The sequence below is a fragment of the Xiphophorus couchianus genome, chromosome 1 (genome assembly GCF_001444195.1).
Source record: "Xiphophorus couchianus chromosome 1, X_couchianus-1.0, whole genome shotgun sequence".
Taxonomy (NCBI): domain Eukaryota; kingdom Metazoa; phylum Chordata; class Actinopteri; order Cyprinodontiformes; family Poeciliidae; genus Xiphophorus; species Xiphophorus couchianus.
The window spans coordinates 24,297,216-24,312,136 of record NC_040228.1 but is presented as its reverse complement, the minus strand read 5'-3'; the positions used below and the strand labels follow the sequence as shown (position 1 = coordinate 24,312,136).

General features: G+C 37.3%; 1 protein-coding gene across 5 annotated transcripts; it reads left to right on the top strand.

Annotated features, from left to right (window-relative positions):
• The first annotated feature begins 264 nt into the window (after positions 1-264).
• Positions 265-14,020, top strand: LOC114149109 (protein-serine O-palmitoleoyltransferase porcupine). 5 transcript variants are annotated; one of them, XM_028024707.1, is made up of 16 exons: positions 265-429; positions 2,059-2,201; positions 3,122-3,314; positions 4,128-4,171; positions 4,240-4,421; positions 5,763-5,893; positions 5,981-6,001; positions 6,192-6,206; positions 6,301-6,426; positions 7,171-7,271; positions 8,008-8,084; positions 8,161-8,224; positions 8,391-8,476; positions 9,388-9,498; positions 11,328-11,473; positions 13,215-14,020. In XM_028024707.1, the coding sequence occupies exons 2-15, from the start codon at positions 2,066-2,068 to the stop codon at positions 11,427-11,429; spliced, it is 1,389 nt and encodes a 462-aa protein (XP_027880508.1). In that variant the 5' UTR covers positions 265-429; positions 2,059-2,065; the 3' UTR covers positions 11,430-11,473; positions 13,215-14,020. The 5 variants fall into 5 exon arrangements, with proteins under 5 accessions (XP_027880508.1, XP_027880525.1, XP_027880517.1 ...); XM_028024724.1 differs by having other exon boundaries at positions 9,474-9,498; positions 11,328-14,020; XM_028024716.1 differs by having other exon boundaries at positions 9,391-9,498; positions 11,328-14,020.
• Positions 14,021-14,921: the final 901 nt, after the last annotated feature.

Genomic DNA, 14,921 nt, shown 5'->3' with positions numbered 1-14,921 from the left:
TCTTTTGGCAAAAATGTACTCCTCCTTATTTGTTTTTCAGTGGCCCTAATACATTTAAAGAAACAAAAGCATTTATTAACCACCTCAAAAACCCAGAGGGCCTTTCTGTGTCCATCAGCCAGAGGTGCACCTGAGTCCATCTGCAAGCTGTACACGTCCCATTGGTTCGGATGCGCCGGTCACAATGGCCGACGCCTCTGACTGGATGCTTTACGCGTCAGTTCGACGCACTCAGAGCTCTGATTGGCTGGCACATGTTCTCGCGTGCCTTCATACACGATAAACCAGTGGTGCTGATGCTGTGACAATGGGAGATATGCACCATCTGAACTGAGGGTCCGGCAGCGGCTGCACGCAGGCTTGACGGACAGCAGAGAAAACATCCGGATAAAGACACAAGGAGGAACCTCCTGGTTCTGCCCGGAGAGGGTGAGTCTTACCCCGGAAACCAAGCTGGCATTCCCGAGCCGTCCAGTAAGCTGTGTTTGAGGCTGGGGAGCGAGTCTCAGGTACGATATCCTGGAAATCCTGCTGGCTGTAGCAGCTTCAGGGCGTTTAAGACGTATTTTCTTCATGGCACGCCGCACAACGCACATTGAAGCAGCCGCGCTGTTTATTAATGCAGCTGTGAGTCAACTCATCCCTTTGCTGGACTGCATTGCGGAGAGCAAGCCTTGCAGAATAGCACCTAATAATCATTCATATTCGGTTAACACACTGATCTCAAGACCCGATTTCACCTCATCGGTTTGCAGCTTTCACGTGTTTTCCATACTTTGATAATCAGATGAGGACGAGCAAAACAGTTGCACCTGAAATTTCATCTGTTCCAGATTTTTTCTGCAGCTGCTGCATGAATTATCACAGGTTTGGTTCGATTTGAGTGGGATGTGTTGACACTGAACACAATAAGCAGATACAGCGTGACTCGGATGCACACAGTTCGCAATCGGTTAATCAAACTTTAATTGTAGAGCACTTTTCAAACAAACCAGTGTGACGCAAAGATTGGAAAACAGTCATAATAGAGCGAAGCACTTGAATGCATAAATTAATTATGTATGGAATAATTATTAATTGTCTGCATTTTCTGTATTTGACAGTTTACAAGTATTTTTGGTTTAGTTTTTTGTGAAATGATTACCTTGGAACACTTAAATTAAGACAAAACTAACTTACAAGTAACTTTTCAGTGTAATGTAAGAGCTTGGTTTAAGTCAATAATTCTAAATATTGATTTAAAGTACTAGCTATTAGTGAAATAATCTGCCAATGGACATTTTTCCAATTTAACTTGCAAAACGGGAAAAACGTCTCGTTCCAAATAGTCTTTTCTCATCTGTATGAATGATTGACTTAAAAGGGTAAAGTTATCTTTCTTGCTGAAAAGTTACTTGTAAATTAGTTTTCTCTTATTTCAAGTTTACTAACATATGTGCAATAGAAATTCAACCAGAAATACTTGGTAAGATTTGTGTTTTTAGATTGTATTTGCAGTTTCTACCTTGCTACCTTAGACAAATCTAATAATAATAATATTTATTTATTTAGCCAGGTTTGTCCCATCAACATGTCTTTTACAAGAAAGATCTGGCCAACATAGTGGAAGAAAATGACTCAAGTAAAACAATTGCACTTCTGCAACTTGAATGTAATGGGATCAGTTTTGCTTTTAAATACATTCAGAGATATGAATGTATTTATACATAGGCCTGCTGTGTCTGCATACATTTAAGCTCTGGTTGCAACCGTGATGTAGTCGGAGAGGAAAAATAAAAGCTTTATTCCTTCTTTCTGTTCCGACGCATTTTGTTTTAAACTTGTGAATATGTTTTAATTTGTTTTACTTTTGCGGAAACAGGTTGCTGTGTGCATGGCGCACATACAGAGGTGACCATGTTACTTTTAAGAGACAGTAATGAGTATGATGAAACTGCATGATGACTATAGTCTTAGAAAGTGAGGAAACGCAACAAATAAACAGTTTAACTTTTACAGCATAACCCCTTCTAGTTGCTCCATAAACCAAGGTTGTTTGGCTTCCATCTGCGTCCCCAGTCCAGAGATGGGAGTGTTCAGCCGGCAGAAGTTTTTCCAGGAGCTCACTCATGGCTGCCTGCTGCCTACAGCTCAGCAGGGCCTGGAGCAAGTATGGCAGCTGCTGGTTATCTGCCTGCTGTGTCGCCTGCTCTGGATGTTAGGTGAGCGCTTTGGCTACGTTCACACTGCAGCCCGAAGTGACCCAACTCCGATTTTTATTGATTGATTGATTGATTGATTTATGTGCCTTAATGCGACCTGTACCTGATCTTTTCATGACAGTCTGCTTGGATATCCGATACGTATTCGATCTTTCCTTCTTCTTCTTTTGTGTTTCATTGGCGGACGGCAACCAATATCCGATCCTTTCAAATATGACCTGATTCAGGTCTTAGATTCAGGAATCCTAACGGTCAGGTCGCCTGAACGTCATTGATACTCGACCAACGTCACTATTCTGCGCCCTTATACGCAAAAGCGGGAATTAAAACAACAACCATGGAGGACTATAATGAGGATTAAATTGTTAACATGCTGGCTCTGGTTGGACAACAACTTAAAAATCGTAAGCTATGCTCCACCGTTAGCATCCATGTTTACTTCCGCAATCACTGAGCACTTCTTCTTTTCTATTATGGCGGATCGCAAGCAACATTAAGGTGCATACCGCCACCTACTGTACACGAGTGTATAGCAACACTACTTTACATCTGTTACATTTTGTTTTTTAATGTTGTATTCTGAAGATAAATAAATAATGCTTTCCTTAATCTGTAAATATCCACTATGTTTCCTTCATCTCCCAATATTCCTTTCACTGAGCACGTCTTCTTCTTCTTCTTCGTTTTTATGGCGGTTGGCAAAACACCAAACACGCTCTCTATGTGTGACGTTATTGCGTCCTCTACTGCGCATGCGGGGCACTTTCAGGTCGTTTGCAGTTCACAAAAAAATTTCGATTTGACAAAAAAAAATCGGAATTAGGTCACTTCAGGCTACAATGTAAACGTCAGTCATTTTGGTGCTGTTTACCTTTTTAAGTTGCTATCTCGTAAATGGGTTTTAAAACTTACTTTGTCAGGTCTCCCTTCCTTCGTGAAGCACCTGTGCACGGTGGCGGGAGGTTTCTACACGCTGTACTTGTTCTTTGAGCTCCACATGATCTGGGTCGTCCTTCTCAGCCTGCTTTGCTACCTCTTCCTCTTCCTGTGCCGCCATTCGACCATCCGAGGAACCTTTCTTTCTATAACGGTTCTCATCTACCTGCTTCTTGGGTAAAAATGTCGTTTTCAGATACCTGAAATAGGTATCTGACAGATAACAAATAGATACCTATTTGTTTTTCACATAAAGTGGCATTCTGCCACATAAGTGGCAGAAGTTACACTGCCGCGCAAACAAATATTTTAGTAAACTTGAAATACGACAAAACAAACTTTTCAGCAAGATATAGGAGCATGTTTTAAGCAAATAACTCTATAATATTGATCAAAAGTACTAGTTCTATTGGTAGATAATTTCACTTATAGGGAGACATTTTTCCCATGTAATAAGAGGAATAATCTGCCAATGGAACTATTACTTTTTCATGAATATTTAAGACTCAGAGTAGAGCCGCTGCTCCTTGACGTCAGGTGGGTTGAGGTGGGTCGGGTATCTGGTCAGGATGCCTCCTGGACGCCTCCCTGGTGAGGTGTTCCAGGCACGTCCCACCGGGAGGAGGCCCCGGGGAAGACCCAGGACACGCTGGAGGGACTATGTCTCTCGGCTGGCCTGGGAAAACCTTGGGATTCCCCTGGAGGAGCTGGAACAAGTGGCTGGGGGAGAGGGAAGTCTGGGCCTCCCTACTTCCCCCGTGACCCGACCCTGGATAAGAGGAAGAAAATGGATGGATGGATGAATATTTAAGATTTATTGCACCTATGTCTTTGTGAAATGTCACTTATTAATTACTTTTGTCTTATTTCAAGTGAACTAAGATATTTGCACTAGAAATGAGACCAAAATACTTAGTATTTGGTAAGATTTTGTGTTTTCACAATGTGGACAAACTTTAAAATCTTAGTATTTTTATCTATCTTGATCAGGGAGCTGCACATGATGGATACCACCAACTGGCACAAAATGAGAGGTAATGCAGAGTCTGTTTATCTTGCTAACGAGCGAAAATATTACAGTAGTAATTTGTAATCTGTGTAGGTTCACAGATGGTAGTTGCCATGAAAGCTATCTCCTTGGCTTTTGATCTGGACAGAGGTGTTGTGACCAATGTTCCCTCACCCATCGAGTTCATGGGCTACATTTACTTTGTGGGCACCGTCATCTTTGGGCCCTGGATCAGCTTCAACAGCTACAAAGAAGCTCTAGAAGGGCGTAAGTTGGTAAGTTTGAGGCAGTAAACCTTAAGTGTTGGAAAATATTTAGAGATTTTCACACACAGTTAGCTTACCAAAGGATTGTGCTTAAAAATAATAATGGATAAGTAGCTTAAGATTGAAAAGAAAAGCAGAAGATACCAGTGGAAAGGGAACAATGCCAGGATTACTTATGAGATTGGAGCAATTCATGTCTGGTGGAATATTTTTCAGTTTCTAGGTGTGAGTTTCTGAAATTTTGTTTTTAGACACTTTTATAATACACAAAGGTGGGTAGAGTGCTCAATAAATTGTACTCAAGTAAGAGTAGCATTACTTCAATGTATTTTTATTCAAGTAAAAGTTAAAAGTAACCATCCAAGAAATTATTCAAGGAAGAGTAAAAAAGTATTTGGTAAAAATTCTACTGAAGTACTGAGTAACTGATCAACTTATCAATCATTTTATGTTTAAAAACTACATAATCAGACGGATCAAATATAAAGTTAAGTGGAAATTTGGTATTTTAAGAACAAAAATGACAATAATTTATAAAAATAACTAAATCAAACAAAATACTTTTTTCCAAATCTGCTGCTTTCAATTTAAAAAAACTTATGAAACGTTAACAAAAACTGCAGGTGTGTCTGGTGAATTTTTGATTAAAACATGTTGGTTTTTCATTCAGTGGGTAGAAAATCCAGAATTTTTACTCAAGTAAGAGTAGAGACACTTCATAATAAAATTACTCAATCAAAAGTAAAAAGTATAGTGTAGTAAAATACTAATGAAAGTAAATGTTTTTCAAAATAGTTACTCAAGTAAATGTAATTGAGTAAATGTAACTAGTTACATGTAACAACTCTGACAACACATAGCATGGCACCAGTACACAGATCGAGGTTTTCCTGACCTGTGGCTGCACTGCGCCCCATGCTGACTAACTGCATTTGCAACACGTAAAATAAAATAAAATAATTATTTATGTTGGGCTGAAAGAAAACAAAGATTAGAGTCCAGACTTTTAGGATCTAAATAACTCAAAATGTCCCTGCATTGACTTGTTTTTGGTTTTGTCAGTCACATTTACCAAAACAGCAACTCCCTTTTTATTAGGATGAATAAAGACAACAATAAGTGTGTTAAGAGAATAAATGTTTTTATTTCAGGTTGAATATATTAAGATGTTTTGTTAGAAATGCCTAGTAGAGAAATACTCTGCCAAATTTCAAAATTAAAAGACACTTTCTGTTGGTCTAATGGAAAAAAAATCCCAATAGAAAAGGCTGAATTTGTGATTTTTTTTTTTTTTAGCCTTGACAAAATGTACCAAGTTAAAGTCAGTTTTAACTTGTTTCTTCTTCCCAGAGTTTAGGATGGATTTTAAAAGTGTCTCTTAGCTGGGTGAAGAGCCAGATCTGCCTTGTCGTTTCCAACTGTGTGGCTCCCTACCTCTTTCCCTACTTCATCCCCGTCTATGGAGACAAACTCCTACGAAGGCGAGTGATGCACAGAGCTACGTTTAAATGAGTTGTAGTCTTAAGTTTTCTATGAGTTAATGCTAGTGTGGCCTGTTGTGTTTACAGCAAAAAGAGGAGGAAGATCAGGTGAGTAATGGTGTAAAGCTCTCCTGGTCAGTCTCATCATTGTAGATGATTTAGTTGCATGGTTGTTCTGTTAACCTGTTGTTACCATCCTTCATGTGCACCAGGGTCTCCCATTTTCCATTTCATCACCTAGAATCATCGCAAGAAAAGACAATGTAATATTGTTTTCTGTTTCCTCATGCTCTCCCAGAGGCTTGCTGGCAAAGTATGTTGTTTATTCCTGTTGCATAGTCAGTAAAGTTGGACTTTAACTGTGATCGGATCATAACAACCATCTATATGTTCCTGGTTTGCGTTAGGTGGCTGCTGGCATATGAGAACACAATGTCTTTCCACTTCAGCAATTACTTTGTCGGCTACCTAAGCGAAACTACTGCAACTCTCGCGGGGGCGGGCTTTACGGAGGAGAAAGAGAACCTCAAATGGTGAGAAATCATTCACCTCCTTTAAATTTGACCTGTTATTTGTGCTTAGGTTAGGTTAGGATAGGTATGTGGGCTTTACAGTACATGTTCATTACATTTGTTCCACAAACTCATTAAAGGGTAATAAGATTTTAGTCTGCTCAGTTCTGCCTATTTGAAGCTGTTTTAGGGCGTCTAGTCACTTTAAATCCATATAAGTTGCTGCTGGCCACGACCCCCCAACTCTACGTTTACATCACATGTGAAAGTGGCTGAAGACAGATGTGCAATTATTCAACCGTACATCTTTGAAAAGCATTAGTAGAGCCTCCTGGACAACCAACAAGAATGCACCAAGTGGTTTATGGATAGTAAGTCAACAACAAAATATTTGTCTTTTCCAGCAGCCTTTGTACAGTACTTACAGAAGTAAAACCAGCTGGTCAAATGTGCTGGAACTCCACTTGAGTTGCTAGGTAACGGGGCTGAGCTTGGCTGGGGTTGCTAGGTAACGAGGCAGTGCCCAAAGATTGTGACTTGAGGATTTTGAAGCAATTAATTTTCCAGAAACCAAAAAATATCAACTTATTGCCAAAAAATGTCGAGCAGTTGGGTTGTTTTTAAAAGCAGTAGAGAACCAAATGGATAGAAAATGTGCAAAATGTGAATTTTGCATAATTGTTTCCATTTAAGAGAAGAAAAAAGCATCCATCTGTTTTATTTAATTCCTGTCAAACTCCAGCGGGTTTCCGTTTTGCGTTGCAGGGATCTGAGCGTGTCCAAGCCGCTCCGTGTGGAGTTTCCCCGCTCCATGGTGGAGGTGGCGACGTCATGGAACGTGCCCATGTCCCGCTTTCTGCACACATGTGAGTGGCTGTCAGCAGCGACTGCTGGACTGATTCATGTTAATATGAGGTCACCTACGCAGTCATGAAATGTTCAGCATTTTAAAGGTCTCAATAATTATGGAAATAGAAAAGAATATGGGAATTTCACTTATATCTATATTTTGTTCTTTCTTTCTTTTGTCCCTTCTTTAGTTTGTTTTTTTGTCCTTTGTTCTTTCTTTTTTTCTTTCTATCATCCTTTTTCTTTTATCCCTTCTTCTGTTGTTTATTTTGTTTGTTTGCTCTTTCTTTCATTCTTTATTTCTTCCTTTTTTCTTTTTGTTCTTTATTCTTCCTTACATTCTTTTTTCCTTTCCGTTGTCTTTTTAGTTTTTTCTTTAACCTTTTGTCATTTTTGTCATCTTTTCTTTTGTCATTTCTCTTGTTCGTTCTTTTATCTTTTAGTTCTTCCTTTCTGTCTCTTTTTCTTCCTTTTGTCTTTTTTATTGCTTTTTTTTTCTTTCATCCTTCCTTTCTTTCTTTTTGCCTTGCTATTTTTTGTTCTTTTGTTTGTTTGTTCATCCGTCCTTTCATCCTTTTCTTCTTTTGTCCTTTTGTCTCTTTTCTTTTTTATAGAGTATGTTTTTTTTGGTTTTTTTCAGGCTTCATATTCATATCCTGCCTCCATAATGTTTTTTTAGATATTTAGATTTAATATGACACATGAACTTAAACTCTGGATATTTGGGTTTGGTGTGTCGTGTTCTTCTCTCAGATGTTTTCAAGAGTGCCGTCAAATTCGGGACGTTCACTGCCATCATGGTGACGTACATCGCCAGCGCGCTCTTACATGTGAGTTTATATAACTTTATCTTATTTCAAACGTCTTTGTATCAACAAGATTGTTGAAGTTTTTTGTATATTTCAGGGTTTAAGTTTCCATCTGGGTGCAGTTCTGATATCTCTGGGGTTCATTACGTACGTGGAGCACGGTAAGAGCCAAACTAATGGTTCGTCTTCTCCACATGAAAACATTTCCATTTAGAGGAAGTATTTAACTGCTTCCGTTCAACATACTGCTTGTCATTTTCCTCCATGTCTGAAGAGAGTCTGTCATTCGTTTATTTTTCCTAAGGCATTGACTCTGTTTTATTTCAGTTTTTCGGAAGAGGCTTGCCGCCATATTTAACGCTTGCGTGCTTTCGAGGAAATGTCAGCCAAGCTGCAGTCACCAAAACAAAAAGGTAATGAGTTTGCAATGCGGCGTTATGTGTTCGTATTTTTAGTTGCTTTTCAACTAAAGGAAAATAAACTAATTAAAAATATAACTAGAGAAAAAACTCACATCTCAGCTCCCCAAAGTCAACCAAAAAAAAACAAACTCAGATACACATATTCATCACCGAAGCAAAGCATCTTCGTAAGAGGCACCATCAGTTTGGTAAAACCTCCGAGTTTGAAAAATAGGAAAGAAAACATTAACATTTTTTGTAAAACCTTTGTGTAGATCCTCGTAAAGTGCATTTAATTTTCTGAAGCTTTAAATTTTACTTGTTTAATTGTCTGTTTTAGCTACATTTTCAATTCCGGTTTAAACCGTAATTATGCTGAACCAAAGAAGATTACAAGTTTCAGACGTCAGGTTTTTGTTTTAACCGAACATCAAATGAATTTGTTGCCGTTTTTTAGATCTGCTTTTCTCTGCACTGTATTCAGAAATGTAACAATGAAATCGCTCGTTTGTTGTTGCTGCATTGATTGTCGAGCAACACTTAACAATACCAGACTATCACTTTAGGAAACATGAGATCTTACACTTGATGTGTGACTAAAGAAGCATGAATATCATATTGTGATGCCTACATGGAGTGCTGGAGTGAAAATACAGTAATCTGTTGCTATTCTTGAATATTTCAGTAATTTACTGAAATGTTACCCAGCAAAAACATTCTTAAAGATAACATTATTTAGTTTGGAAATAAATATTTATTTCAAGAAGCTGCCATATATGTGCTGCATTTCTTTCTGTAATTACATTCCTTAGCTTATGCAGACTAAGTTATGTTATTATGGGTCACATACTTTAAAATAACACATCCAGTCAAGGCTGCATGAGATCCAGAGTCGCCTACCATAATGCTTTCTCTGTTTGCAGAAGCTGTGGGTGTATATGATTAACATAGCATTTTCTGCTTTGGCAATACTTCACTTGACATATCTGGGCTCTGTGTTCAACTCCAGTGTGGACTACATGGAGGAGGATGAGGTGAGATGAGAGGCTGCTGCGCCACTGAGGAAATGCACATTTTGCTGCAGTAAAGCAGCATCTGAAAGGAAAGAAACAGAGAAAATTGTGTTTAATAAACAGCTAAACAGACACTGCTGCACTGCAGGTGATGTGAATCTGTGATTTAATCTTTTTTGTGTTTTCCTCTAAAACTGTCAGAAGTGGGCAGAGCACCCAGAAATTATATTCAAGTAAGAGTAGCACTACTTCAACAAATTTTTACTCAAGTAAAAGTAGAAAGAAGACATCCAGGAAATGGCTCAAGTAAGAGTAAAAAGGTATTTGATAAAAAAGTCTACTCAAGTACTGATAATTTAAATTAAATTCAAATCAATAATTTAATATTTAGAAATTACATCATCAGATGGATCAAAATGTAAAGTTGAGTTGAAAATTTTGGTATTTTAAGGACAAAAATTACAATAATTTATAAAAATAAAATATAAACTGCAGGTGTGTGTCTGCATCTGGTGAACTTTGGTTAAAATATGTTTGTTTTTCATTCAGTGGGTAGAAAATCCAGAAATGTTGCTCAAGAAAGTAGTAATAAAATTACTCAAGTAAAAGTAAATCGTACTTTGACTTTAAGATCGGGAGCCCATTCGCTTTATTTCTTCTTCTGTGGTATTGTTAAATTGTATGCACCTCTTATCTTGTCCTGCGGGAGAGAGGTGGGTGTCGTTTATATATATATATATTTTTTTTAATCTAAATACATCCAGTTTATATTTATTAGGCTGGTTTTTGTTATTGTGTAAGACTCGTGTTTCGAAATAAAACATTTTCAAAACATTTTAAATTTTTATAACTCCAATTTTCACTCTTACAATTGTAATATGTAAATCCATTCCTATAAGTGAACTAACAATTGTAAAGTAGCAGGAATTAATTTTAGTTTTGTGTACCGGTAGTTGTTTTCTTTCGAATAAAACGAGAAACCATCCATTCGTCACAGCCCAATTTTAAATTAAACCAGCCAAATGCAGAAAGGGTCCGGTTACACAATCCGACATTTGTAGTGGATCCTGTGTGTGAAATTAGCCTAACTTTGATTTGATTTTTGCGGAAATCACACACCAACATCAGTGAAAACCTTTCACGCTGCTTCTCCTTTTGGAGAAGGACGGTGACAGATGTGAGTCGGCGTGCGCATCTTTTTAAAGATCTTTGGTGGCTCTATTTATATAGCTCTGTGACAAGAGAACACAACATTTGTAAAGTATTTATAGTGGAATGCTACGTAGCTTTAAGCTGTGTTCACACTGCAGCCTTAAATGACCCAATTCCGATTTTTTTTCTTCTATGACTGTCTTTTTCGGCTGCTTGGATATCCAATAAATATCAGATCTTTTCACATGTAACCTGAATCTTAGCGGTCGGGTCGCCTCCGGAACGTCATTGATACTCGACAAACGTCACTACTCTGCACCCTGATGCTCGCAAGCGGGAAGAAAAACAACAACATGGCGGACGATAATGAGGATTAAGTTGTTAATATGCTGCTCCAGTCAGACAAAAACTTTAAAATCGTAAGCTATGCTACGCTGTTAGCATTCATGTTTACTTCCGCAAACACTGAGCACGTCTTCTTTTCTTCGTCTTCTTTTTTATGACGCTCTCTGTGTTATTGCGCCCTCTACTGCGCATGCGAGACACTTTCGAGTTGTTTACAGTACACGCTGGAGATAACAGACAAGTCGAGCACGCCAAAAACAATCCGATTTCACAAAAAAATCGGAATTGGGTCACGTCCGGCTGCAGTGTGAACCCACTCTATGACGCGTGATTGATGTCATCGCCTCCTGCAGGACGAGATCACCCACCACACCGTCCAGAAGTGGTCTGAGCTGAGCTGGACGAGCCACTGGGCCACGTTCGGGTGCTGGATCCTATACCGCCTCATTCTCTAACAACTAGTGACCGAGAAGAAGAGGGAAGCAATAACGAGAAGCAGGTTTTCCCACTTTTCTGTACTGTGACTTCACCCTGCATCAGACTTGCAGTTTTCAGGTTGTGCTGTATGTGGGTCGGGGAATGCTATTCTAACCTTCTGGGGGCTGGTTTTGATATCTGTGAAAAGAAAAGGACAGACCGCAGCGCCTTTTTTCTCTCTCCCTTTTGTCTGTTTCATATTCTATTTTTATCTGAGGCTCAGTCATCATGGCCTCCTGTTGTGGCAGCGTTTACCACTGTCTCACTGTGACTCACAATCAATAACTATCAGCATGGCGGACACGTGACGGTGCGCGTGAGGCAGACGTCCTCCAATGGCGACAGCCCACCATGTTTCCAGCTGTTTCCTGGTCATGCAAAGCCTCGTAAAACTTTTCACATTTAGTAGTTTTTAGTGGGATTTTATGTCTTATCCCAAGATAAAGAAGGGCAAAATTGTGAAGTGGAAGAAAAATTTGGGATGTAATTTCAGCTGCAAGTCATTTTGGTTTGCGTCAAATTAAGTTTTTGTTCGTTCTTATTTGCAAAACAGCTTGGACTTTAACTAGGACATTCTAGAATATTTGTATGATTTGATCCAAGGGTTCATCCAGTCGTTTAATATCCTAGAAAATGCTTACATTTCAGTTATGGTTTGGAAAATGTTAGATATGCAAACTGCACAATTTTCTAATACAGTGAAATTTAATGTTTGATTAAAAGCCTAAATTTGGCTAGGTTAACCATTATTTACAGCTAAAACTAGATATTTTATGCACTTAACAAAAAGACGTATTTTTTTCAGACTGACTTAAGTGAAATCAGAATAAACTTACCTTGTTTAGAGAATTACCCACATTATTTCTGGTTGCTAAGTAGCAGAAAGCTTAGCAAGAACATTTTTAGAGATTTAATTTTTTAAAATTTTCTTTATATATGGTGTTTTAAGCATTTAATTTGAGCAGGAAATTTACCATAACATGATTTGTTTGGATTGTTCCAGTGTAATGAATATTTTTTTATTACTAATTGCTCAATGTCTAAAAATAAAAACTGGCTTACATTTTATATATTAAATAAAATTATTGAAATTTGTGGACTTCTTTTTTTTGTTAAGTTAGTGTTTTATTCATGGACCTGTCAGGTGTATGACCTTAATCTGAGGGGAGACATTGCAAAACATAAAATGTAGTTATATTTTAGTTTATATTGTTTATTGTAATAAAGTAAAGTAGGAATAAATTATATAATAATAAATTGAATTATTTTTGTTTATTTGTGGTGTTTTTATATCCAAAGTTTGGTGCTGGGAAAGTTAAAAAATTTACCTGGAAAATCATTGAAAATGATTAGCTCTACATATTTTCCCATTAATTCTGACCGATGCATCCCCACAGCATGCTACTGCCGCCACCACCACCATGTTTCATAATGCTGATTACTCATTAATGTCTAAATCATTCACTGAATTGTATTTAAATTGAGAAAACAAAAGGGTTTACAAAATAGGGTGACATAAATAAACTTGTTTTTGGGTCTTTGTTAAATATTTTCCTTCCACTTCATAATTAGAATCTCAGTAAAATACATTTAAGCTTTTGGTTGTAATGTGACAAATGTGAGACGTTTCAAGGCGCTGCACTGGTGACGTTCCCTAGTCTTCTTGTCCTCAACAAATCTAATTAAATGTCCAGAATCAATAATGCAGTTTCCTGTGTCTCTGTGATTTTTATTTTTATTTTTTATTCTTGTTTTTCTCCCAGCCAGCCTGCATCGTGGCTGCTTGTTTGCGGTTCTGTCAGGGAGCCTAATCAAAACCCACAGAATTGAATTTTTTATGAACCCTGGTAGGCAGGTGGAGCATGGCTAAAGGAGACAGCCGGAGACTCTGGCTGCTGTAACCAGTCGATTGTGTGGAACTGCTTCCAATTTAAAATACAAGAACCCAGGAAAACCAGCGCACGTCTCTTTCTCCTCCTAGGAACCAACAAAGACTTTATTTACTGAAATCAACAAGCACATGTTATTACTAGACTGCATTTTTACCACTAACTAATCCTCCTTTTGTGATTTTTAGATATATTAACGGTTTTAGATGATTCAATCAGATTTTTTTGCTAGTGTAGTATCCTGATGGTGTTTTTTTTTTGGTCTGACTTGAATTATGTCCTTAAACATGTGATTTTGATTTTTTTCCCCCTATTCTTTCTACAATGTAACTTAAGAATCAGGGTATTTGAGATGTATTAACAGAAATTCTCTTTCAGTTTTGTGTAAACTAAAATAAAATGATTCGTTATTCTATACCAAGCATTTCTCTTACCTCCAGGTTATTACTTAATAGGTGCTTTTAATGATTTACCACCTGATGAACGAGTATGAGTGTGTGCATCAGAAAATTAAGATTTGGTGTTAGATATGAGCTTTTGTTGATGTGCCAAGTTTCTGCTGTAGTGCCACTCAGTATAATAACCACTGTAAATACCTTATATTTGTGTTTTGTCTCTAAATATGTAAAACGCAACGGCATACCTGTGATAATTTTATAAAATTTTACATGAAACGTCAAGATGCAGTCCTTGTTTTGATTTAGTGAATCTCATTGAGAAATTATTTAATTTTGATACTACAATTCAAAATGGATTTAAAAATAGATTGTTAAAATATAAAGTATACATTTAATTTGGATTCTTCTGAAAATTTATTTTCAAAAAGTATAAGATAAGACTAAAGAATAATTTTATAACACTGATGTGGACGTTGATCCAGCTGGAAAATTAAATCAACATATCGATGAAGCTTCTCAGCAAAACATCTCATTCTAAATATCTGCTCTGATTTGGGTCTTGATAAAAACATGAAAAAGCAAAACCAGCGGGTGACGTAATGGCACTACAAATGTTTACCTACAGAAACATCCCACTGTTAGAAATATTTCATTCCTTTATTAATTTAATTTTAAAAAATATCCTCGCCGTCGTTCTTATCCCTTTAAATTGATCTGAAAAGAGGATTTTGAACCACGGAGCAGGAATTTGATGATATTTGTGATTATTGCGGCTTAAAATGACTGATTTAGCGGCATCTTTTTCAAAAAGTAGCGATTTTTAAGCTTTATTTTTGCAATTGTAAAAGTAAAGCTTACAAAAAAAAATTTACTTTGTCATTATTATTCCGGGCATTAGCTAACAAGGGATATACAATTGGTAACAACCGTAAGTCGTAAAACAGGAAGTTAAATAAAAACGAGGGAAGGGGATTGGTCAACATACGGCCGAGTCGCAGTGATTGGTCAGAAAATAAAGAAATGGCGAAAACGTTAAAGTGATTGGTCAGATTTTCGGAACACTTACAAGAAAGTTGATTTGACCAGATACTATTAAGAGTAATAACTACAATAGAGTAATAGTATTAAATTAAAACCATCTCATTTACTTCACTTGTATTGTTTTTATTTACAATGTGGTTCT

What these genes read in the sequence shown, in the direction of transcription:
- LOC114149109 (XM_028024707.1), top strand. Translation starts at nt 2,066, where the DNA reads ATGGGAGTGTTCAGCCGGCAGAAGTTTTTCCAGGAGCTCACTCATGGC. An exon ending in TCGCCAGCGCGCTCTTACAT is followed by an intron (nt 8,085 to 8,160) that starts GTGAGTTTATAT and finishes TGTATATTTCAG; the next exon opens with GGTTTAAGTTTCCATCTGGG. An exon ending in CATTACGTACGTGGAGCACG is followed by an intron (nt 8,225 to 8,390) that starts GTAAGAGCCAAA and finishes GTTTTATTTCAG; the next exon opens with TTTTTCGGAAGAGGCTTGCC.